This window comes from Aptenodytes patagonicus, chromosome 6, assembly GCF_965638725.1.
Source record: "Aptenodytes patagonicus chromosome 6, bAptPat1.pri.cur, whole genome shotgun sequence".
NCBI lineage: Eukaryota > Metazoa > Chordata > Aves > Sphenisciformes > Spheniscidae > Aptenodytes > Aptenodytes patagonicus.
Window position 1 is genome coordinate 74,801,367 of NC_134954.1, and position 24,345 is coordinate 74,825,711.

At 45.9% G+C, this 24,345-nt stretch overlaps 1 protein-coding gene across 9 annotated transcripts in view; it reads left to right on the forward strand.

Moving 5' to 3' along the window:
• FMNL2 (formin like 2) overlaps positions 1-24,345 on the forward strand; it is a 154,911-nt gene that overhangs the window by 84,478 nt on the left and 46,088 nt on the right. For all 9 annotated transcript variants that reach the window (XM_076343204.1, XM_076343208.1, XM_076343209.1 and 6 more), the window contains exons 3-6: positions 7,730-7,810; positions 11,310-11,386; positions 13,501-13,584; positions 15,231-15,383. In XM_076343204.1, the coding sequence (XP_076199319.1) occupies positions 7,730-7,810; positions 11,310-11,386; positions 13,501-13,584; positions 15,231-15,383 (395 nt within the window). The remainder of the gene's footprint in view (positions 1-7,729; positions 7,811-11,309; positions 11,387-13,500; positions 13,585-15,230; positions 15,384-24,345) is intronic.

Genomic DNA, 24,345 nt, shown 5'->3' on the forward strand with positions numbered 1-24,345 from the left:
ACCTCCCCTGGCACAACTTGAGGCCGTTTCCTCTTGTCCTATCGCTGGTTACTTGGGAGAAGAGACTGACAGCCCCCTCGCTACAGCCTCCTTTCAGGGAGTTGTAGAGAGCGATGAGGTCTCCCCTCAGCCTCCTCTTCTCCAGGCTGAACAACCCCAGTTCCCTCAGCTGCTCCTCATAAGACTTGTTCTCCAGACCCCTCACCAGCCTCGTTGCCCTTCTCTGGACACGCTCCAGCACCTCAACGTCCTTCTTGTAGTGAGGGGCCCAAAACTGAACACAGTATTCGAGGTGCGGCCTCACCAGTGCCGAGTACAGGGGCACGATCACTTCCCTACTCCTGCTGGCCACACTATTTCTGATACAGGCCAGGATGCCATTGGCCTTCTTGGCCGCCTGGGCACACTGCCGGCTCATGTTCAGGTGCTACAGAGGGGGCACCGATGTTGAGGGAAGAGGTTGGGGACATCTTACAAAGTTCTTCGTTGCCCTCTAATGGCAAATCGTGGCAGGGGCATCACCATGTCCTCACCTTTGGAGACACTGGAGGTGTGCGTGGGGAATAATGAATTAAGAGGCCTAAGGTGAAAGTTGTGCCGTTTACATCCAAACTATGGTCACTGAGGTATTTGTAGTACTCTCTCCCTTTCCTAATGAAACTCCTAATGAAGGCAGGTGTGGGCTGGTTTGGAGGCTGGTGGCCAGCGTGGAGCTCACTGGGATGGCGGTGGATTTCTCCAGCAGCCTCCTGGGTGGGGGGGCCTTGTGCCACCCCTCAGCTTTGCTTCCAGGGGGCTCGGGCCCCTCTGTGCCGGTGTCGGGGGTAATTGCACCTAAAACAAGGCCACGTGTGGTGCGTTGGTGGGGCGCCATATTCCACTTTAGGGTTTATTTGTGACTAAAAATGTGCAGGTATGGGCCCTGTTGGAAACAGGGCTCCAGGTGAGAAGGTTGTGCTGTGACAGTCCCTGAGTCCTCCAGCTCTCTGGGTGAAACCCCGGCGCTGCCAAGACCAGGGTGGCCTTCCCCTGGGAGGGGAGGGCTACCTGGGCTCGCTGCCTGGCTGAGCATCATGGTGGGGGGGGAGCCTGGGCACAGAAATCTGGTGTTGTGAGATTAGGCTATCAAAAATAGACAGAGTTCAAGATAGCTTGGAGAAGGATAACATCTGAAACCAGAGAGGGTCCGTCGGACTTGTGTTCATTTACACTTAGGTTCAACAAGCGTTGACTGTAGTGGTTAGATCCTTCTCTAAACGAGGCAAAAATGTTAATTATGAAGCTCTCTGTTACATCGTAAAAGAGGTTAGTGCACACTAGCGTGTGCCACACACTTGCATGCCCTTTAAGCCAGGCTTGCTTCTGCGCCCCTTCCTCCTCTGCCACTGTTCATCGAGCTCTTGAAAGGTAAAATGGCGTGCAGCCTTCCCAGCCTTCCCCTCCATAAACCAGGTCTGGGGAGAGGCAGGTTCTTGATATTATTTTTATCTTTATTTTTGTTTTTTTTTGTGAGATTGTGCCCTATGGACTGGTTGAGAGTGTAACCGCACAGAGCCGCAGTGGTCCATGCCTGCCATTTTAAAGTCCAGAGCACCGGGGACTGCTGACAAATACCTAGGTGTCCTTTGGATTCGGGCTGGGAGTTGCTTTAAAGGCAAGCTGGGCCATGTCCAGGCTGCAGGCAGTGGAGTGGCGCTGGCAGCCCTCCTGCGTGCTGCCCGCGGGTCTCGGGTAGATCGCTGATGAAGAAGGGGACAGGCGGTGACTGCCGGATGGGACTGAGCGAGGATCAGGGTTTCACGGGGATGCTGTGCTGTTTGTTGTTTGACCCAAATATCTCAGGTGAGCCCCAAACCTCTCCTCAGAAATGTGATGAAGGGACGGTGATTCAAAAGTGGCACCTCACACTGTGTGTTACCATATGGTGCCATTAACCCTTTTGCAGCAGAGATCTGGATTTTTCTGACAACATTCAACCAAGCATTTTCCATATCTTTGCACATGCTGCAGTAGTCATTTACAGCTCTGTTTTGAGAGCCTTTGCATAAAAAAACCCATTGAATCTCCCCTGTTGTGGGTAGAATACAGGCTAGGACTGAGCCACCCTCCAGGTCTGTGTGGGATGGGGGACGAGTGGTGGAAACGTGCACCATGTTTACGATGCGTTTGTGCCTCGGGAGTGAGAAGACACTGGTCTCCAGCCCTGCTTGTCCACCTCCTTTCACCAGCACTCACCATCCATGTGCTGGATGCACTCCTAGCAGTTACTGACTGCCTGCTGGGGTTTCTGACAAGCCTGGATACCGAGTCGGATGCACTCTGTGTTTACCTAATGTATATGAATCCTAAGAATGAACCAAGTTAGCAAGGGTAATAATAATAATAACATATGTCACTAATGCAGATAATGTCCTGAATATTTTTGGAAGCAGATGATCTCTGGAAAAGCCACAATTTCCTGGTTACGGAATTAATACGTTTTCCAGATTTGGGTGAACAAGAGATGTGTCGAGTTCTTTGTAGGATCACATGGAAGAGGAAATGCAGAAATCCGGCAGTTTCTCTTTGCTGCTGAAGTGAATTCCCCCCCAGCCCCCTTTTTTTTTGGCATCCATCAGAAAAGAAAGTGCTAATTCTGGACATTGCTGGTAAAAGAAGCACAGGAGCGATGTTGTGCTCCCCTGTCCAAGCTTTTTCCCTGAATTCTCATCATTTATTACCCTAAAGGGAGGTGCTGGGGCCCAGGTCATCTCACTGCTCTCCGGTCCGGTGCCGCTGCCGCTGGCTCCTTGCATGCGCTTCTTGGCGCTTGTCTGTCGTTCTGGCTTATAGCAGCACTCCTCAGCAATTTTTCAAGTAAGAAAGGGCCTTTTATCCTTGGGAAATTAAGTCAGTTTGCTTTCTAGGTGGCTGACAAAGGCAGGGTCGAGTTATTGCTGGTCTGCGCCTTTCTCCTTTCAGGGCTGTAGATAGTGTTGGTGCTTATATGAGTCACGTAGTGGAGATAAAATAGGTTTCATTGGGATTTATTAACTTTGTTGTGTCTGAGTGGCCCCGTCCTGGGGCGACTGGGAGGGGAAGCCACCATGTCCCGGTCGTGATGTCACTCACTGGCTTATGCTTTTTGCTCAGCGAAATTTGGAGACTCAAATAGTTTAAAAAGGGTTTTAAACTTTATATGTGTGTGGTAAAAATCCCCAGCTTCCTCGTTCAAATAGCGTTAAACCCCTTGCCATATAAATTCTTATTTTGAAAGCAGATTTGGCCAGTGAGCGATTGCAAATCGCCAAAAGTGGAGAGGAGGAGCAGACAGGAAAAAGCAACAATTTTTAACTAATTATTTACGGTATCTAAGGCAAGTGGATTACATGTGAACAGCAGTGCCTTGGTGTTAGCTGGGAAGCATTTGTCTCTACAGGGAAGTAGAATCATAGAATCATAGAATCATTGAGGTTGGAAAAGACCTCTGAGATCATCGAGTCCAACCGTCGACCCAACACCACCATGCCCACTGAACCATGTCCCTAAGCGCCGCATCTACTCGTCTTTTAAATACCTCCAGCGATGGGGACTCAAAGTCCCCCAAAAAGTAAATGCTCTCAAGAAGGACCAGAGGACCTTGAGAGGACCCTGGGCTGGCCAACCTGCACAGTCACTTACAGCATTCATGGCAAGCGAAATACCAGACTGCAATCACGCTGGTCCAACGAACACCGTGCCTTCCCACCCTGAGTGAGCTCTGGCAGAGCATCAGTTTTTTAGGAGGACGAGCAGCAAGCAAACGTTCAGGGTGTCCCGGAGGTGTTGGGGAGCCTCGGGCTGCTGTCGCTGCACAGCACAGAGCCCTGGTTCTTGCAGCTTGCGATGTATCAGCCTCTAGTATAAAACAGTCAAAGCTGGATAAACCGAGACAGTCATCATAGCCAGGAAAGGGCAATTTTAAAGGCTAATCCCTCATGGCTTCCCAAACCAGAAAAAACACTTTAAGGGGCTATAAAAATGTTTCCAAGACTAGTAGATGTTTACCACAAGTGGTTCTTGGTCAATAGTTAGAGAAGAGCATTGTTGGTATCTGCTGTTCGCAGATAATGTCTTTAAAATCCTTCAACCCAAATAATTCCACTATACAGTAATGAGCAGCATCTTTTTTAATGAAGTCGCTGTAGAGATTACTACATAAATACATAATTACAGCTAGGTTTTAAGAAAACAAACAGAAACATATAGTATCTGCATCACAGACTATTAAATGTGCTCGTTGAGTCTCTTTAAGCATTTCATTTTGAAGACTCCAGATATTAAAACTGGCAGTTAGGAAAAGCTCCTGTCAGTTTAGCAGATGATGGCTGATTAGTTAGTCAGAGAAATAAATCCATAAGAGTAAAATAGCTTCTCTGGAGGATTAGACTAAACACAGGAGAGCTACATCAGCATGAGAGAACCCCCCAACAAGGGGAGGAATAAATGCGAGAGCTAACGTGGAGCCTTGTTAGCTTGGGACTCTGCCGTGCCTGCTGCTCGCTGGTGCTCTCACATCGCCCGCCACTCTTCAAGAGTGGACCTTCGGCTTGGTGCTCCACCACTTCACTCCATCACATGCAGATACAAATAATAATATTTGGACATGGTTATTAAGTGGCACAGTGAAAACACTTCCACCTTCGTGTTTTTTTTGTAGAGAAGGACATGGTTATTCAAATGCTGTAATGTCCTGGAGCTAATATAAAACTGCTGAGGGGGAAAATGAGAAACAGTGGTGGTCTCTGAGGTCCAGATACCTCTATAACTCTTTACTAGTTTACAATAGGCCAGATTCTCATTTACAGCAAAGTGGGTTTTTTGTCTGTCTGCCAGTGTGAAGAAGTTTTAAAATGGGTTAATGGATGGAAATTGCTTCTAAATAACTTATATTTATGCCCACTGTAAAGCCACAGTCCACAGTATCCTGAGGGGGCTGTAAGTCTGACTGAGAAACTGGCCTAACAGTGTCCTGTAAAAAGTGCATAAATTAAGCTAGCAATTAAGGTACTTTGAATAGTGACATCTTACTCTTTTAACTGATTTAATTTATGTGCCTTTTTTTTAAATTTATTTTTTTATTTCCTTTGAAGTCCCTGTCAACTTCTGTGGGTGTTCCTGCTCCCATTTTCCAGAGAGCTGGATGCTAGGGCTGACCATTGCACACCTCTCGGGATGCGGCAGGTGATTTCTGCTTGCGCTGGTGGAGCTGTGTGATGGAGCCTTGGCAGGCCGTTTCCAAACCCGTCTGTAACTCCATGCATCTCTCTCATGCGTCTGTCTTTCCCCACACCCCGGTAGCAGTTCCAATTAGCAGCAAATTTAACTACAAGGGTGTGAAAGGGACTGTCTGACCTGTGTGGGCCAGCTGAGATGAGATTGGCTCGAAGCGTCCGTGCCTATAGAGCCGAGAGGAAGCCGTGGCGGTGGGCATGGTGCTGGGGGAGGATGGAGCGGGACAGACACCCTTGGCGTCACTTTGGCCGGAGAAGGGCTGGCAACAAAGAACTTTGCATTTTCTGAACTATTTTTTAGATAAAAAGGAAATGCCAATTCCAGGACTCTGTTTGGCCTGTACGTGTGAAGATGCATGGAAAAAAAATCCAGTTGTAAAAGAGAAAAGAAATGTCTGCTCTCTGTCTTACAGAGCTCTTGCCTGGGGCTGGTGGACCACAAGGCAGACTTTTTGGTTCATTTTTTCCGTTCTGACCATGATGAATTACTTTTTTTACAGCAAGCAGCAAGATAATAACAGGAACAACTTTTGGTGTTCAGACAGTACGTTCTGGTAACTGGGCAGCAGTGTACTATTCATTATGAAATAACTTTCAGATAATGTAGTCAAAATTGCATCCTGACCTAATAAAGAGAGGTTTCAAATATCGTTTATAAAATGCGAAATTTCAGGAGGAAATTGTTATGAGGTCTTTCCTCAAGGGAAAGGGCAGAATAGTTTAAAATTCTTCCAAGATACAAATAGTATCAGAACTTTTGGTAATACTCTTAACAGGTTTGGACATAGCAGAACAACTCGTGTTTCGCAGCAGCTTTTGTAGGATAAATTTCAAGCTGGCCGTGCAACTGGTAAAAAAGCAAGCAAAAATCAAGCAGCTCTCAGAATACAAACCTTGCAGACCTTATATTTGTCATTAAAATCTTTAATTCGATTCTGAATGTGGTTGATTCTGGATTGCAGATCAAGTGTCCCCATGTAAGATGAGGCATGGGAAACCTTTGGTGAGAAGTGAGTCTCAAAAGCAGGTGGGAATCTCTTGGCACTGGACTAGCAGCACGTGAGATGGGGAAGGGCAATCAGGCACGCTGCTGGTGTATGACAAAGCAGGAAAGCAGGCATGGGTAATGAGATGTTTTACATGGGTAAAGCTCACGATCGTGGACAACCTGCCTTTCTCCGTGTCCTGAGGTTGGTAAGACTCCAACCTTAGTGGGGAGGAGAGGCATGTGGTGGTTCCGGGACATTCCCAGTGGGACAGGGATGGGCATCTGGTCCATAATTGGCCTGTGGTGGTGTAACGGTGGTCTCGGTAGCATTTGCTGGCTTGCTTCCCACCATGCTGGAGGTCCCTCAGCTCTGCCCTTGTGTGACACAGGTGCTGAAGGAAACCCTCCGAATCGCTGGGAGCCATGGGTGGCTGGGATGAGCTCAACCACCGACGTGCTCCCCATGCAAGTGCTGCTGGCAGAAATAGTGTGGGGAGCTGACCCCAAGGCACGATGAACGCATTGGTGCTCAAGCGTTGTGTTGACGTAGGAAGTGGGGTGCTGCTGTGATTGGGGGTGTTTATGTAGAATAAACAAGCCCTCCTGTGTGGTGGCTGGGCAGGGCTGGTAACGAAGTCTGCATCGTTATTTCCAGGAGAGCTGGCCAGGCTTGTGCGTGCTTTGTAATGGAAATAAAGACGGAGTGCTGGTCATCGTTCTCATATGGGGCTCAACCAGGACGAGCTGAACTCCCTGTGGCCCAAATACTGTGTGACCGCTTTGTGCCCATGGCAGGGGAGGCTTTGCCTGTGCCCGTGTGGCACTCTGCCCTCGCCAGTCCGGTGCCCCTCCCTGTAAATCGGAACCTGCAGAAAGGGTTGGGCTGGGACCTGGTGGGCCACTTACAGAGGCAATCCAATTTAATATCGTGGAGTTAAAATATTACTTGTTTATTGCTAACATACTACTCTTGCATTAATTTTTCTGGAGTCTGAACAATGAAATGATGTGACTTCTCCCATGAATAGACCGTGTAGCGTGTTTTTAGGCTTGTTCCAAATGATAAAAAAGGTGTCTCAGTTTTTGTGGTGATGGCTTTCAATCAAGCATGGACAGGCATCTGCTCTTCTAACGCTTCTCTTTTCTCTCAGTACTCCTGGGTAGCAGAAACCCTGTTATTTCAGATGTGTGTGTTTGTATGTGTAACTAAAATTGAAAATTGTCATTGAATATGTAAGGTATATTTTTATGCATCCTCTATAAATACCAACTTTCAGAATATCGAGATACAGGTAAATATATTTTATTTGCATGCATATTGTATATGCATATATTATATACTTATGTATATAAGGTATGTACATATAAAACTATATTATAAATGCATACTGTTTAAATATATATGTGTGTGCACGCATTTTATATATATAGTAAGGAAATATAGAAGATGTTATGAAATGGCTGATGTTTATTCTTGTATCCTTTGCAGGAAAGATTTCAAGTGAAGAATCCTCCACATACATACATCCAGAAGTTGAAGGGCTATCTGGACCCGGCTGTAACCAGGAAGGTGAGGAGCGTCCTGTTTCCTCTCACCCGTCCCTTGTTCCTCGGCGAGGATGGTCCCGGGGTCCAAGTTCCTTCCTGCCTTTGTCTAAAAGGTCCTGTAAAAGTCTCCGAGAAGAGTCTCGGAGATGCAACAAATGGCAGAGAGGAGCAAAGAGAAATTGGAAAGACGCTGCAGTTTTCACAGCTCAAAAAGGAGAACAGATGTTGCAGAGAAAAGGACCATCTGACACATGAAACAACTTGTTTTAATAACTGTAGCTTCAGTAAATAGTCTGACAAATTATCACTGAGCTGTACTCTAGGTCTGACTTTTCATGTGGGCAGCGCTGGTGGTGAATAAAACCTCTGGCGGATGGCACTTTTCTCACCTGTGTGAAGGGGATGTTGAAGTTTTGAGTCCTTTTCTCTGGGCATTTGCGTGACAGAAGTTCAGTGCAGCTGGCACAGTTCACCTCTCGCTTGCAGCCTCATCTGAGGTTTCAGGGTTGTGAAGTAAAGATGTAACCTGGGGTGTATTTACATGGCAGAGCCTCATCCATCCTTCTGCGTATTATTTTGTCCAAAATAGTTTGATAATCACTCACGAAAGTCTCAGGCACTTCACTTGGCCTTTCACGTGAATGTCGTGCATCCCTGAGTGTGGCTTCTGTACCGGGATTATTTGTGGATGGTTCTGACATTTCTGCACCGCTCTGATGGACTTAGTACTAGCCTCCAGGATTTTAGAATAACAGTCAACCTACATCCCGTTTAGAGGCCCATCTCTGAACCCTTGGTATTTAACCACTTTGGATATCAGCTCATATCCTGTGTTGATAGTAATAATAGCCTTTAAAAAAAAAAAAACAAAAAACAAAAAAAGGCAGCGAGAGCATAGCAGATCCTGCCATTGACTGGCTCTGCCTTGTCCTCAACAATCGCTGCTTTGTGTTGCCGTACAATTAGCTGAGGCTGGTGCCCTGCAGTAAAATATGTATCCTGACACGGCTTCCAGGCCGGGGCCGGCTCCAGCCGCAGTGGAGGTGCACCTCCGTCCCTGCGAAAGGCGAGGGGCAGACACTGGGTACCCTGTGCTTCCAGCACGCCGTCGCTAGCTCGTGTCTTCAAGGCTGCAGTAATGTCTTCTGACAGTGCTTCTCTTGTTGGAGGCTCTAACAAGGAGTAGGAAACCATTTAGTAGGAAACCTTTAAATTTGCCTGTAGCTGATTATAGTTTTTTAAAAAAAACGGTGAACAGGGGTCTTTGTGTTTTTCTCCTGAAGGGTTTTTGAAATTCGTTTAGTGTTTGGCTTTGCTCTGTGGTTACTCTGTGGGCACACATTGAAGCCTTTCTTATCCTAATGCCACTATAAGAGTCCCATGGCAAATGACAAAACCGAAGGAGCCTAAAAATAACTCCATTGAGTTCCTCTCTTTTGTTGCGTTATTCTGTATCACCAGCAGCCTTTCATCAGCCTGGACTGCCAGGCGGAAAGATTTACAAATGGGCTTCTGGACGGACGCGCGATATTGTGGGGAGAGCTCGTATTACCAGGATTATTGCTGTAATTGAGGTGGTGTCAGCGTTTTTGCTGATGATCCCAAGCGTGGCCAAAAGAAGGTGGCTCCAAACGCTGCTGCAAAATGTGTGTTTCGGCTTGTAATTGGGGGCATAATGGCTCTTCCCGGGAAAACAATTCCTTTTCATCTGAGCTGAATTTTGAAACAGGAAAATGAGAGTGTTGAAATTACACATTTTTAAAGAAATTGCAGTTTGGTGGCTCCTAGAGCCCAGTAAAGCACAGAGCCGGTTCATTGCTTTCTGCCGTGGTTGCAAAGAGCAGCCTGGCCTTACTGGAGGTTGACGGTCCCGCATGGGAATATGCTGCCTATTTCTGCCATGCCCTCCCACCCCTGTCTCCTGCCTGCCTCTTGCTACATCAATATTTTACCTTTACTTCTAGAGAGGTAATGTTTTATATTGCTTGCAGTTATATTGTGCAAACTGTCTCAGGAGAGAAGGCACTGTGTTTTTGTACTCTGAGCTAATTAACTGAGGTCCAGAGAAACTCTATGTCTGATCTCAACTAGCTATTTCAAAGTAAAAATTAATAGTGCCTTGTGTCTACTAGGACTTTACTGTGAGACATCTATTTCAGTCTGCCAGTGGCTTTCTGAGCTGGGGTTTAGTCTTGCCTCAGGTAAGCCAGTGGTGCTAACTAGCATGTGTAAAACCCTGGTGAAAAAGGCAGCTGATAATTTTCACATAGGTCAGCAAGGCAAGATAAATCCTATCCTTTCATCATCTTCACCTCAGTAAATGAACTCAGGAGAATTATTAACTGCCAAGTAGTCCCCTTGATTTTATTGTGGGTTTATTGTGGTGCATTGAGAACAAACCCTTTTTTCCCCCTGGTATTCAGAGCATAGTCCTACTTGCAGCAGCATCGCTTGCGTCCTAAGCACTTACAAGCCCTTTCCAAACACATCAAGCCTGTCTGTGTGATAACTGATGACCAAGTTGGTTGTTAAGTACTGCAATTCCAAGATGATTATCATTGTCCATCCATTTCTGCTCTCATTTAGCTTGTTCACGAATGAGAATTTACCAAAACAACTGCTCCAGCATAATTTATCCAGCGGTTTTAGTAGATTGCCATGGGCAAGGAGCACCAGGCAGGAGAGAAGACGACAGTCTTTCTCCAGCTGGGCGAGGAGGAGGCATCACTGGCTCGCTCTATCTGCACACCAAAGGCTGCCCTGCTGCAAGTTGGTTTGGCAGAGGATGGAGAGGAGCTGCTTGACTCGACTTGAGACGAGTCAGTGTGCATTTAGAGGTCTTCTGCTGTGACCGGTGCCTGCTGTGAGCCGTGGAGGGAAGTGGGGCTCTCGCTGCATCCCAGTGAGGTTTTTCCCAGGTCGCCCTTTCTGCTCCCATACGGAGATGTCACAAAACCTCCTCTCCTTTCTGCTGCGTTGCTGCCCAGTGTTTTACTTCTGACGTTTTATGGCCTTTTCCCAGCATCTAATTTTGCAGATACAATTTAGTGTGCACAAATTGTTAAAGCATGCAGATGGCAGCACATGTGTATTTCATTATTGGCTTGCACCCACAAATTTGGTAATTACATAGAAATCATGGCAGGTTTTTTGGTGTGGGTGTAAAGTCTCGAAGGTGAGATTAAAGCACCAGGCTGAGAATGAAGCCCAAATGCTGTAGTTCTCAATGGAGAGTTTGATACTAAAACAAAGCTTGTATTGTAAAGAAATGTTTATTTCTCTACAGGCTTTTAATTTTCTTAATCCTGGAAACTCAAAAATGCGCATGGGAACAGAAGTTATTTTTCTGAGTATGTTTTTGTTGACTGCCGGACTATTGTTGTTGCATTCCTCAGGATTTAGAGGGGTTCTCAGTTTACTTTAATGTTTTATTTATTCATTCTGCACTGTGTGAGATGTTGATATTTTTAATAGCATCACATGAGTCTAATTGTTATTTTTGCCTGCTCACTCAATTACAGAAATTCAGAAGACGAGTCCAAGAGTCTACTCAAGTACTCCGAGAACTGGAAATTTCTTTAAGAACAAATCACATTGGGTAAGAACTTTGATGTCCTCTGGTCTAAGATTGTTTTACATCTACTGATGGATGCCTTTGAGAAAACATCTCTTTGCATGTCAAGCAGCGATACCACTTGATTGATCGTTAAAGCCTGAAGGGCTCAGTTAAGGGATAGCTGGGCATCTCAGGAGAATAATTCAGCTTTAGTCCTTTCATGACAGGTTCATCCACATCTCTGTGAAGGCTGCGAAAAGATTGCAGTCAACTTCTGCTCACCCTAAGTCAGTCAGAGCAGCAATGAGCATGACTGTGTCTAGAATAGTAATAGTATTGCAGCTATAAATATATATATAAAAAAACCCCATGCTGTTTTATAGCTTTAACATGATGCAGTTCGTGAAGCCCGGCTGTGAGTAATATTCCCAGTATTTTACTTCTACAAAGCACAAAATTCCTCTCAAATAGCAAAAGTAAAAGAATCGCAGAGCCTTCAGTTTTTTATCGAACGTGCTGTTCCCATCCGCGTTTCCACTGGTCTCACCTCCCTGCTTTGGGTCTCAGGACCAGAAGCTGGTTCAGCACTGGTACGTCAGCCAGGAAGGTTTCTTCAGCGTTTTGTATCATGATCACACGCTGTGTCCAGCTCAATTACATTGATTCTACAGGATGCTGCTCTTGTTTCGTGGAAACAAGGGCATTTTAAACTGTGGGAGGAATAGCTGTTCTCCCTCTGTGGGAGCCAGCTCCCCAGCGTGGTGTGCACGGACACCGTGCATGACAGTGGGGGACCCTCCCGCAAGCTGCACCGTCACAAATATTTCCAACAAACTTCTCCCACACCCCTGCTCTGGCTCCTGCTATGTTTTCCCTCGTTTTGCAGCACAAAAGATTCCCCACCAAAGACAAAGCATGACACTCTGAAGATTTATGACGGCTCATGGGTACGCGGAAGGAACCGTGTTGGTGCACCAGATAAATAAAGGAGGCTGACAAGACCAGTGTTTATTTATGTGGTTCACTTGGCTGAAAGATGCGTTTCAAAATACCTTTTATAAAAATGCCAGGTTGTTTATTTTAGCAGGTAAACAGTGAAAGATTTAAAACCTGAAGACTAGAATAACTCAGAGGTAATGAATTCCCACTCTGCTGAGAGCAGGGGATCCATAGCTGTGAGGCCCCAGAGGCAGAGCGAGCCCGGAGGCCCGGTTCCCTCCCTGGCTCCCCACTCCTTCCAGTGGCACCTAACCCACTCCTGGTGGAGTTTCAGCTGCCCCAGTTGGGGTTTGGAGGAGAGCTGAGCTGGGGCTGTGCTGAGGCTCCTTGCTCGCCTGGGTTTGCCCCCAGATGTATGCATTTTCAAACTTTACTTGGCATTTTTGAGTTTTTGAAAGCTTTGGAAGATAACAGGCTTTTCTGAATTGAAGATTATTTTGCATAATTCTCAGGGACCAAAATTCACAGCAATAGGTTAACATCTCTTAAAAAGAGAAGGCAAAATTACTGTTAAATGTACATCCAGGATGTCAGACCTCACCCTTGGTGCTGTTACTCTTTTGCCGGTGTGCTGCCCGTATGCTTTACAAATACTGCTGGAGATCAGGATGTGGAAAAAAATAAACCAGGTCCCTGCAACTCATGCGTTAGAAGGCAGCTGTAACCACTGCTTGGTGGTTTGTGCAGCAGCGTGTGCCAGGTAGGAGATGAGCCTGGGTTTGGAGCGAAGCCGGGCAGCTGCCGAGCTCCCCAGCGCAACCGTGGCCCTCTTGCAGCAACACCGCTGTGGTGGAAAAGGCACTTACCGACTCTGGAGCTCAGTGCTTAGAAGAGTGAACGTCTGGTTTCTGAGCAATGCAAAGTGCGCGTAGGGGTTTTTATGCTTATTTTTGGTGGAATGTTTTTCCCATCTTAGTGCTGCAAAAAAGTTCATTTCGGTACACATTTTGTAAAGTCCTCTAAAGGACTGTTTTAAAGTCCTCTAAATAATAAAGGGCATTTTCAAAAAGTCCTCTTTTTCCTGACTGAGAAATCAAAGTTTTGCTCAGTAGTGCTGCCTTTCCTGCAACGGATCTGTCTCTAGCTTATCTGACAAGAATTCCAGTAACTGCACAAAGCCCGTGAAACGCTCTGATGTCTAATGATTTTTCTAACAGATGGGTCAGGGAGTTCCTGAATGAAGAAAACAAAGGCCTGGATGTTCTGGTGGAGTACTTGTCGTTTGCACAGTATGCAGTCACGTGAGTAAGACATGTCTGGTACTCTGGGCTTGCAAGTCAAAGCAAGACTCCTGCCATCTCTACAGAGCAAGAGGGGGAATGCCAGGGCAGATGCTCAGCTTTTCTAGCAGAGCCTTCCTGCCAGCAGCTTGGTGTAATACTATGTATGTACCTTAGAGCAGAGAAAATGGTAACGTTAATCCAAAACCATTGGGTCATAACATGTTGCAGAGAACAAAAGCTTAAGTTTAAGCCTTGAGATTGTTTATCTCTAAGACTGTACTGGCATATTTTTTAGCTTTGGGCTCTGACCGTCTTAGGGGTACAGTGCAAAAACATTCAACAGATGTGTGGAAGCATGCAGGCTTCCTTAGAAATAGGTTTGCTATTAGCGTCCGACCCCAAGGAATTATAATAGTGTCTACCATGTTCAAAGCAGCATCCACACACGAACCACTTCTCACAAGGCTTGTGGCAAGCAAAGTTGTTGGCACTGCGTGCAGTAGCTGTGCTGCAAGACAAGAGTAGGAATTTCAAGGTGATTTTGCAAGTCAGGAAGACTATGAAACAAGCTTTTGCAGTTCTGACATCTGGTTAGCTGGGAGTCAGATTTAGTCATTTAGGTAATAAATCATTAAATATACCTTGTTAAAACAATTGGGAACAAATCAGCTTTCATTAGTCGTTATATCACACAATTTGAAATAGATCGTCAGCTGAGGATCTTGTTTTGTATATCCACAGGCTTTCACTTCAGGATATTGTAGCAATAGATTTTTGTATAAAATTGTATGAAAAGCGATAGGTTAAAGGTACTGTTGTAGTTAGGAACTCGAGCTGAGTAGAGTTGATATTTTATTTTTAGAAAAGATGCCATCAGATGTATATATACCATCGCACAGAAAAGAGATTTTTGGTGGGGTTGCAGTAAAATTAATGAAGGAAAATTATATGTTTTAAAATGTTACTAACACTGGAAAAAACTGTGCACAGCAAAAAGAAGTGTTTGTATAAAGACTTTCTTCCTAAAATTATACAAATGTATGCAAGTTAGCTTGCTGGGTTTTTCCCCTCTCTAACGTGGTAAACATGAGTAATAACCTCAAAAGCTGTTAGGGGAACAAGCAATTTTTGCTTGAAATAGCAGTACAATGGGCAACGAGTCAGAAATCAAAGAAAATCTGTAATGATTATGGTAATGTATTACATATGCTGGGAGATTCATGAGGGCCAGCAAGCCAGTGTAAATGCTCGGTCGCATAGTGATGGAGGAAACTGAATTAGTACTTGCACAACGTATTGATTTATTGAAATAAAATGGAGACAGCTTTAAGCATTCTCCCTCTTTCCTTCAAGGCAGGGCTAATCATCAGCAAAGCAGCCGATGTGTTTATTTTACATTGAAGTAGAATAATACATAGCTGTTTGATCCTTCTGAAATTGTATGCTCGTGTGGTTAGCTGCTCCCTTTGTCAAGGTCCAGATTTGCTGCACTATGCATTTGAAGCTCGCGCTGAATTGCAGCCGAAGGGAAGTTAGTCTGCATTGCTTTCTTCCTTTCGTTTTGTAATCTTTTGGGACCTGCTAAAATCTGCAGATCTTGAACAGGAAGGAAAATGTGCATCTTTTCTGTCTAACCCGGCATTGGACTTTCTGTTTCCTTTCAGGTTTGACTTTGAAAGTTTGGAGAACAATGTGGAAAACTCGATGGACAAGTCCAAACCTTGGAGCCGGTCTATTGAGGACCTGCACAGAGGCGGTAATTTACCCTCGCCAGTTGGCAACAGCATTTCCCGCTCTGGCAGACACTCAACTTTACGGTAAGGAGTTAAATCAGGCAGCGGGTGACCTGCAAACAGTGAGTGCCCAAGTGAGAAGAGTCAGTATGGTTTTCCAATTAGAAGATTTTTCATCTTCCCTCTTCTCACAGTATAGGCTTGACATATATAGGAAACGTGTCGTTTTACTGATGGTTTTGAGGTGGAAAGAAGTGCTAAGCTAGTAACTCAGGGCAGCATTACGCAGCAATTGAGGAAGAGACAAGAATAACTCTGCCTCCCTTTCCAATGGCAGAATGATCTAAGGATGCACGATACGTTTCCATCAGGTACAATGTGGCTTGCACAGAGGAAGCAATTCCTCTTCTCCAAAGAGTCCCTCAAGATTTCCATGGACCCAGCCAGTCTGGGGCTCCGATCTGGTGTCTCGTCCAAAAAGGTCTCTTTTGCAGCACATTCCTTCCATGCTGCTATGAACAAGAGGGGTTTGTTTTTTTTTTTTTTAAAAGGCCACTTCCATCCTTCAAACCTGTTATAAATACTAGCCACCACCCCAGGCTTTACTATGAAGTCTCTCTTTCCGAATACTGGGGTTTTTTCAGTTTGTGCAAAAGGCAGGGTCACTTCCCAGGACTGAACAGCAGTCAACTCTGTTACATTCCTTCGATGCTTCACTATTATAAAACATACTAAACATCACCTTTAGACTAGCAGTACTGTTACCTAGGGGCGCAGCTCAGAGGGCTGAATGGCATTTGCTCATATGCTTTTTGACTTTTTTTGGCTTTTGTGGCGTTTTGTTACATAGTACTGTGAGCATAAAGGAGTCCAAAAAAGATGGAGCCAGTGAGAACTTGTGGCTTTTTCCTACATCTTCCAGTTGAGGTTCGGTTTTGGTTTGTCAGTCAATGGTAATGTCGGCTCTTTAGCTGATGTTAAGTGAGTGCCTTCCACCTACAGCCTGAGTGGTAGCGGATGTGATACCTGGAAGATGTAGTTCACAGACTGCAGGCAGCGGAGAGGAGGAGACAGACACACAGTTCTGGTAAAGAGATACAGGCTGTGGAGTGCGGCAAGATCACTTGACCAGTTGATTTTTTTATTTTTTAAATGTTGCAAAGGTGTTCTTAGTGGTTTTGGTTTTCTTTGATCTTTAATTACTATGACAGAGAAATGGTAGAGTCTTGTGCTTGCAGGAGGATGTCTGATTCTGCTGTCTTTCAGAGGCATGCTTGTGATTAGTTACGCTAGAAATGCATGAGTCAGGTATACATTACATGTCTCTTACATTTTTTTCTCTTCATTTCCTTCCATCCTTTTTCCTTTTTCACATTCCCCTTTATTCCTTACCTGTTTTATTTTCCATTTCAATGTCTCCTTCCTTGCATCCTTCATTCCCCTCCCTCTTTCAAATGCTCTTCTCCAATTCTCTCTCTCGCATCCTTCCCTCCTCCGCTCTCATCCGCCTTTCACATACCATCAGATTGGTTTCTCTGCCTGAGCAACTTCAGTTCAAACACCACCAGAGCTGCTTTTCAGCCAACTGCCTCTGGAGCGGCTTCACTTTGCGCTCTGCTGACGAGGCTTCGAGCCGGAAAATCTCGTAAGTCCCAGGTGCAAGGTTACATGCAGCACGGGCTGTGCAGGGCATGGGAGCCGCGTGGCGAGCACTGCTCCCCATGCCTTATAATCTAGTAATCATACGTCTTGGTAAAGCGACCGCCTGAGCATCAGGGGGAGTTTTCAGCCTCCAAAACGTGTGGTTATCACATTATAACTTGAGTGTAGTTTGCTTCCGTAGAGTGGGATTTTCTAAAAGAAAATAAAATGTGTTTTACTTTGAAACAAGGTAGTAGTTTTCTTTATCATATTGCAAATAGTATTATTAGTTTCATGCCTAAGACATAGAGCCCTTAGTCGTTGTCCATGTTATTTCATCTTTTTTATTACAAATAGAGACTTCACTCATATCCAACACTGGCGCAGAAATGTAACCTAGTACAGTGCTTTTCAGCCAAGTGCCACCCCCGCCTGCAGAGCCATCTTTGTACCGGGGCAGCTTGGGCAGAAACTGTCCAACATTTACGTGGAATTAGCATCTTCGGTTTGTGTTTCCTTAAAAAAAAAAAAAAAAAAAAAAAATCTGTGTTTTAAAATGTGTACTTTTTCAATAGCTGGGGACTATGTTTATTAAAAAAAGTAAAAGCTGAAAGTAGGTGGGAAGTTTTTAAGAAGAGCTTTTTTGTATAATTGGTAAATATTAGTTAACTGAAACAGAATCTTTTCCTGAGTACAAGCTAGGTGCTCATCAAATGAGGACAGTGTGCAGGATGGCATTTTCTGGTCAAAACCAGGAGGTTCCTGCCCCGTCACTGGGTAGACGACGTGTCTGGGACATGCAGACACCCAGGCCATAGGTTCTTCTGTGTGGAAGCTCCTCTTCTGTCTTTGTTATAAAAACCATTGAAATGGAGAGAAAGGAAGAAGCGGTCCTCCCTCTTGGATGAAAAAGGAGAAGTCTGACAATCTTAACAGGGTAATTTAAAATTCAGGAGCTGGACTCATCCCTGCTATGCCATAGCAGTATGAAAAATGAAAACAGATTTGGCCTGGATTCCTTTTTATTAAAACAGCAAGAAGATTTGGGGAGACAGTGTTTCGTGCCAGCTTTCACACCGTTTTTTCTCATTTTCGGTACTTGTGTGGCAGTGCCATGGCACCAGCTTTCCTGCCTGTCCTCAGGGTTCAGTAGCAGTAAACCTGTTGTAGCGCGCAGGACCCTGCACGATCCCAGCTGATCTGTGCTGTGCACATTTAATTATAGCAAAAGGAATAGGAGATAAGCACAAAGCAACACTAGGAAGTACTGGCAGGGTTATACCCCTTGCACGCTTGCAAACGATGCGGCTCCATCGTAGTGAGCGGTTCCCTTGCAACCAGCCAGGGCAAGCTTGCCGCGGTGTGAACTCACCCGGCGGTGACGTGGGCATGGAGGCTTTCTGTCTGTTCGTTTGCGTGGCTGAGGCTATCCATTTCTAATTGTGACTTTAACTGGCTTCCCGTAGCTCTTTTTAGTAGTGCTAAACCCTGCCAATTCACTGCTCACTGGGTTTCCTTGGCAACTGAGGATTTTTTTTTTTTTTAAGAGGAGGCACAGGGAATTGGGAAGCAAACACCAAAATGAGGGCAGAAGGATAAAAACGGGGATGAACCTTTGGGGATTTTATTGCTGCTTTTTTTGGGGGAAAGAGCATTACTTTCACATGAAAGTCATACTCTCCTGTCAGATAAGTATTAATGCAGACTTTGTAATGTCCCAGTCCATTAGAAATTCCCTTTCTTCGGAGTCAAATACTTCAATTTTTATGTGGTTTGAACTGAGAAACTTCATTTCTTTCTTCAAAATCTGTGGACTCCATAATGACAGCGCAATCCAGGCAAACGTATCTTAATCCATAAATGGGCTTTGAATGCATTCAATAATTGGACTCAAATTTGGTGCTGCATCTTAGGCTGCAATGCATTGGACTTCGCCATTAACACTGCCACTGCTCAGGGTGACAGCTGACTTCGTCGTCATAATTTTTGTCAGATACTTGCTAATCTAACAGAGCATATTTTTGAGCAGTCAGTTGCTGGTCTCGTGATTCTTCTGGTTTTTCTTCCTGAAGACCACAATTTTTGCAGACCTCGGACAGGCATTAGTGAGGCAGCAGTGTCTCTGGCAGGCAAGGGTAGCTCCAGTGCAGTGGGCACCTCTTTTCACGTAGCCTGCTTGGTGGTGTTATGGGGGTGTTTGTAGGTAAATGCCCTGGTCGAACTGGGGGAGAATCCCCTATGGTACCCGTCTGTGTTTGTGTACAGAGGTGAAGAAACACGCTGTTCCCTTGCTGGAAGTTACGTGGGATGCACACAGCGTTGCAGGGCTGAGCACCACCTGTGTGTGCATTTACATCTGTAGTCACGCACTGGCTGCGTAGCCTGGGAGGAGGGAGGGAGACCAAAACTGGCTGTTTCGATTTCTTTTCTCGCCTTTTTTAAGCAGCAAATATCTCCTCAGCTTTATGGATTAATAGTTTTCCCGGATTCTTTTGGATGAAGACAAAACCAGCAGGCTCAAAGTCATTTATTTTCTTTACGTTTGTAGCACAAACCAGCTTTGTCGCTCTTGTCTGAAGTGGCAGGAAGGAGACATTTTTGGGCAGCACAGCTACCTGCTCTGGCTCGCCCAGGGCAGATATTTATGCCCTTGCATGAGCGGAGGAGCTGATTGCACCTCACTGGTTTTAGTGCTTGTGGGGGCCACCACTGAGCACAGGCTCATGGTCTTTCCCTCTCCAGGCCTCATCCCCTGTAGAGGGGTGCAAGTTCAGGGTCCCCACGTCCAGCAGACCCAGCTTGTAACTTGCTCTAAGAGGAGATCAGAGAAATCCAAGCTTAGTAGGAAGCGCCAAGACCTTCCTCTTCCAAACTCCCTTTCTGCTGTCAGAAGGACGTTCATAGTACAAACACCACCACCTCCAAACCAACAACAACAAAATCGCAGAAATGCGATCCAAAAACCACCAAATCCCAATGAAAACCAGGAGTCCCAGCCCACACAGAGCTGGGCGAGCTGCCACAGGGGTGGTGAGGTCCACCCTGGGTTGTCCTCTGCTCTCCTTGCTCCTACTGTGAGGGAGCCAGTGTAGACAGATGAGGGCATGATATTCTTTAGCAGATAATAAGATAAAAATGATAGGAGAAACCAGCTGTAACTTGTATTGGTTATTGACGCGGTGCATTAGAAGTCTACGGCATTGGACTGGGCCCACGTCCTTATTTTAAGCATGAAAGTCCTTCCATTGAAGTTGGTGGAGATGGCAGGAGTTTGTGTTGAGATTTATGCTCACTTACCATCGTGGAAAGGGCTTTTATTTGCTTTTGAGTATCCCAGTTTGTTGCGTAGGTGTTTTAATTATCCGTCTGTGGGTCTTCAGTGTCAGTGTGAGCTGTTTTGCACCAGAAGATGCCCTTGCATGTTGTGTTTTCTAGGTCTCAGTTGTACAAAGTGCTGGGTGAGTCCAGGACACACTGGACATTTTCAAGCGGTCCTGGCTGATCACGTTAACAAAGTAACGTGGACGTGGAGGCAGGAGTAGTTTTTAAAAATAAATTTCTTCAGGCTGGCTGGGCTGAGTGGTCCTTCTCACCTTTCTCTAGGAGGCTGGTGGGTAAAAGCGCAGCCTGGTCTCCAGAGACATCATGGCAGTGCCTTTACAAGCACCTAATTAACTAAACTGCTAACAAATTGAATAAAAATGATGAATGAGTTATTCTTGAACAGGAATGTACTTCTGTTAGATCTGGGCGAGGAAAAGAACCTTGAACTGTGCTGTGTATTTCAGCACAGATTTAGCCTTGGTTTTAATGGTTGTTGGTTTTCCCACGTGGGTGCAGTGTCCCGGCTGTGGAAATGCCAGATCCTGCCTACTTCCCCATAGCCTCCAGCAGCAAAGGCACAAAGCTGTGGAGTAGCTCCCTCCCCACGTGTGACATCCCATACCCACCGCTGATGGCTGGCAGGAGGAGAGCATTACACGCTGCAGGAGCTTGCACATGGTCAGGTTTTCTGTTTCTGCTTTTTTCAGAAGTAAGGTTTTATAGTTCTTCTTTAAAGGAGGGGCAGAGGAAATAAAAGAGGAACCATCTGAATTTAATTACCAGGATAAATATACTCTTGGTGACATAATCTTTGACCTGCAGCAGACAGGAAATCAAAACCAACGATTCATCCAGATGCTCGGATCAGCCTAATGTTTAGTAACAAGAAATGAAATAAAAGCAGAAGATGATCATCCACCCTGGCGTGGCTCATGTCACGTAAAGGGAGGTGTTAGAGCTACCGCCAGTCTGCCCTGCCTTTAGGAAAGAAACAAATAGGGATCGTTGCAATTGTCACTAATACACAGAAAGCATCTTGAGCCTTAGTTGCAGTGTGCAGAGTTGTCGTAAAAGAGTTTCTGTAGAAAAAAATCCTCATTAATTCTTGGCATTCATGTCTGTGTGAAGACATTTGCATCTGTTGAAGGGAAGCAATCTAAATCTAGGGCAGAATCCCATCTGTGCTAGAGATATTTTCTCTGCACTGCAGCTCTCAATTGCTTATTCTGTACCCGTTTCTCAGCCTAATCGTAAACTAACACGGGTGGAAGCTCTGTGAGCCGGAGGGTGTGGGCTCTGAATATCGCTGATGAGATCACTGAATAACACACCACTGGCTAGGGATGTGCGGGATGGTGGGGAAGGCAGGAGGGCTGCTGCGGAGAGAGCACGGAGCAAGGTGTGCAGCCTGGGGCTGGAGCTGTGTACCTGCCCTGGCGCAGAGTCCCCAGAGGTGAGGGTCATCTTGGGTTTTGGGAAGAGAACACAACAGCTACTTCTGACTTTGCCTACTTGGCTGGTCATGAGAATCCTCCAAGTGAACACCTCCAGGCTTCAAAACAGCAGTTTTCCCGGCTGCGGGCAGGTAGTACGGGATGTCTGCAGCCCTTGTTGGGTTTCTGTGGGTCTCTTCCGCCTCTTCAGAAGAGGCGAATGTTGTCTTCACCTCAAACCTTCCTTTTGGTGCCTGCATTGCTCTGCAGAGCGGGGGTTTGATTAGGTGCCTGGAAAGCCATGTGGGTAGTGAGAGGTGTAGAGGAGAGCATCTCTCAGCCCGGGACGACTCCGTCCAGGTGGCTGGATCCCAGGCTGAGTTCCTAGGGAGATCGGACCCAGCATGCTCCAGGGTTCTGCTGCATTGCAGAGTATCTTCGCTCCCCAATTCTGTTTCTTCTCATTCCCCAAGCAGCTGGAAATGCCAAATTCTGGCTTTATGGTCATCTTTTATTAGTTTAAGGAGTCTTGCTCCCATTTGTTACAGCTGACAAAACTCTGTGAGATGTTTAAAGGCATTCTGAAATTTAAGGAGTTGATACCCCAGGCACCAAGGAAGATTTTTTTCTTCTGTTAGTGGCATGATAAAGATCTAATTGCTCTGCTTATTTAAAATTTAAAGGAAAATAATGTATGCAGCCTTTAGTAGTTTAAAACTGAGATAAGTCATTGTAGGGACTAGAAATGACTTTTAAATCTTTTTATTGCAGTGTTTTTCATATTTAGTGAAATGAATGTATGGAAATACACTGGTGTGGTGTGGTTACACGTTCTCCAGCCAACACTGGCAGCGCTTCCACACTTCCCAGTTCAGACTCAATGTAGGGCTCCCAGGTAAAGGTTGCACTGCTCTTCTTTTTGTCTCAGGAAGGGAGGTTTGGAAGACGAACGAGTCCCCGAGCGCTGGGTCTGTGTGTGGGCAGTCAGCCCCGTCCGTGGGGACGCGGGCAGGACGGCAGGACAGCCCCGGCTGGAGCTCCCTGGCCAGCCCCGTTCCCACCAGGAGCAGCAGGACAAAGTGTCCCGGAGCCCAGGTGTGAGGTGCAGTGCAGCACCCCATCCAAAGTGCTCGTGGTGGCTTGGGGCCAGCCGGGACAGCCCTGCGGCGTGGGGAGCAGCCTAATCCTGTCCTGGTCCTCCAAGGCACAAGGCACAGCCTGCACCCCTCCTTGGGTCTGCTCCCTGAAACCCAGCTCCCGTGCTTTAACCGCTTGCTCTGGCTCAGGCAAAACTAGGTCAAGTTTCCTGCAAACCTGAAATCCGTCTGGAGTGCCCTGAGCTGATTTATGCATGCATATATATGGGAAAAAAAGGCAGTTTGACTGAATTCTGCTTTGAATTTTGGGGTTTCTTTCATCTCGGCACTCCTGGAAAATGAAAGCAAAGGGAAGTAATTGCTGATGCCCGAGAGTCTCCGGCTCTCTGTGGGCAGGGTGGTTTTGCACTGCGCTCCGGAGCTCACTGTGCATTCTGCTCTCGTCCTGTGCTGGAGCTGCAGAGCCAGGAAGGCTCCCGCAGCTGCACAGGCGGACACAGCAAGGGTGCTGCTGAGCTGTGGTGGCTGCCGGCACACGGTACGCCCAGACCCTCGTACCAGCTAGCTCATTCATTTTGTTCTGTACATTTAAAGTGAGAAAATTTGTAAGGATGTTCTTTGTGTTGGAGAGTGAGCTAGTGAGTCAGAATAAAACAAGTCTGTTATTATTTGTTCATGCATTTATTATTAATCTTTACTAATATTATTATCATTAATAATGTTATTCATTGATTTTAAAAGCTACACCTCTTTTTTGAACAAAATGAGTAGCATGGATTAGACAAGTAACTTGCACAGTAGCATTGGCAATGAACAGGGCAACCCCCCAAATGCGCTCAAAATATGCAGAGGAAGTCAGAGGAAAAGAGTGAGGTGTGATAACACCAAAGCCGTATCTAAAACCCTCTCTGATGTTGCCCAGGAGCAGACGCTTGGTGCGGGAGATGCTTAGAGCACTTGCTTAGTATGAGCAAGGCAGATACCCAGTGATGTTTCTCCTGGTACATGCTCCTGCTTCCAGCAGTCTGTAGATTTAAGTATCCTGATCTAAGGATTGCATCTCCTGTTTAATAGTTCTTGATGGATTTTTTCCTCTGTGAATTGGTGTAAGTGCTTTTGTAGCCTGTGCCAGGCTCTGGGCTCTGCAGCAGTCATGCTGAAGAGCTCCCACTCTCTGGAGCACTGTGTGGAGGAGTGCCTCAAAAATTACCAGGTTTGCTTTGATCCTGTCACCTGATAATTACATGTGATGCCACATAGTTCCCGTGTTACGAGAAATAATGACAGATCGTTCCCCATTGACTCCCTCCGTGACTCTCATACTTTCCTGGAGTGTTGGGATAGTTCTCAGATGGAAAAGCCTGGGTCTGTGTGTCCCCTGGAAGCTCTCCTGTTCTCCAGCTCACCTTCTCACCCTGCCTCGGCCTGTGTTTGCAGTTGTGCTTTGAGTCATTGCTGGGTGACAGCACTGATTCGTTTAACTCCTGGTTAGGGACTGGAGCGAGAGCTAAGGGCGCTGTAAACCAGAAGCTTTCCCCACTGCAGTTGTTT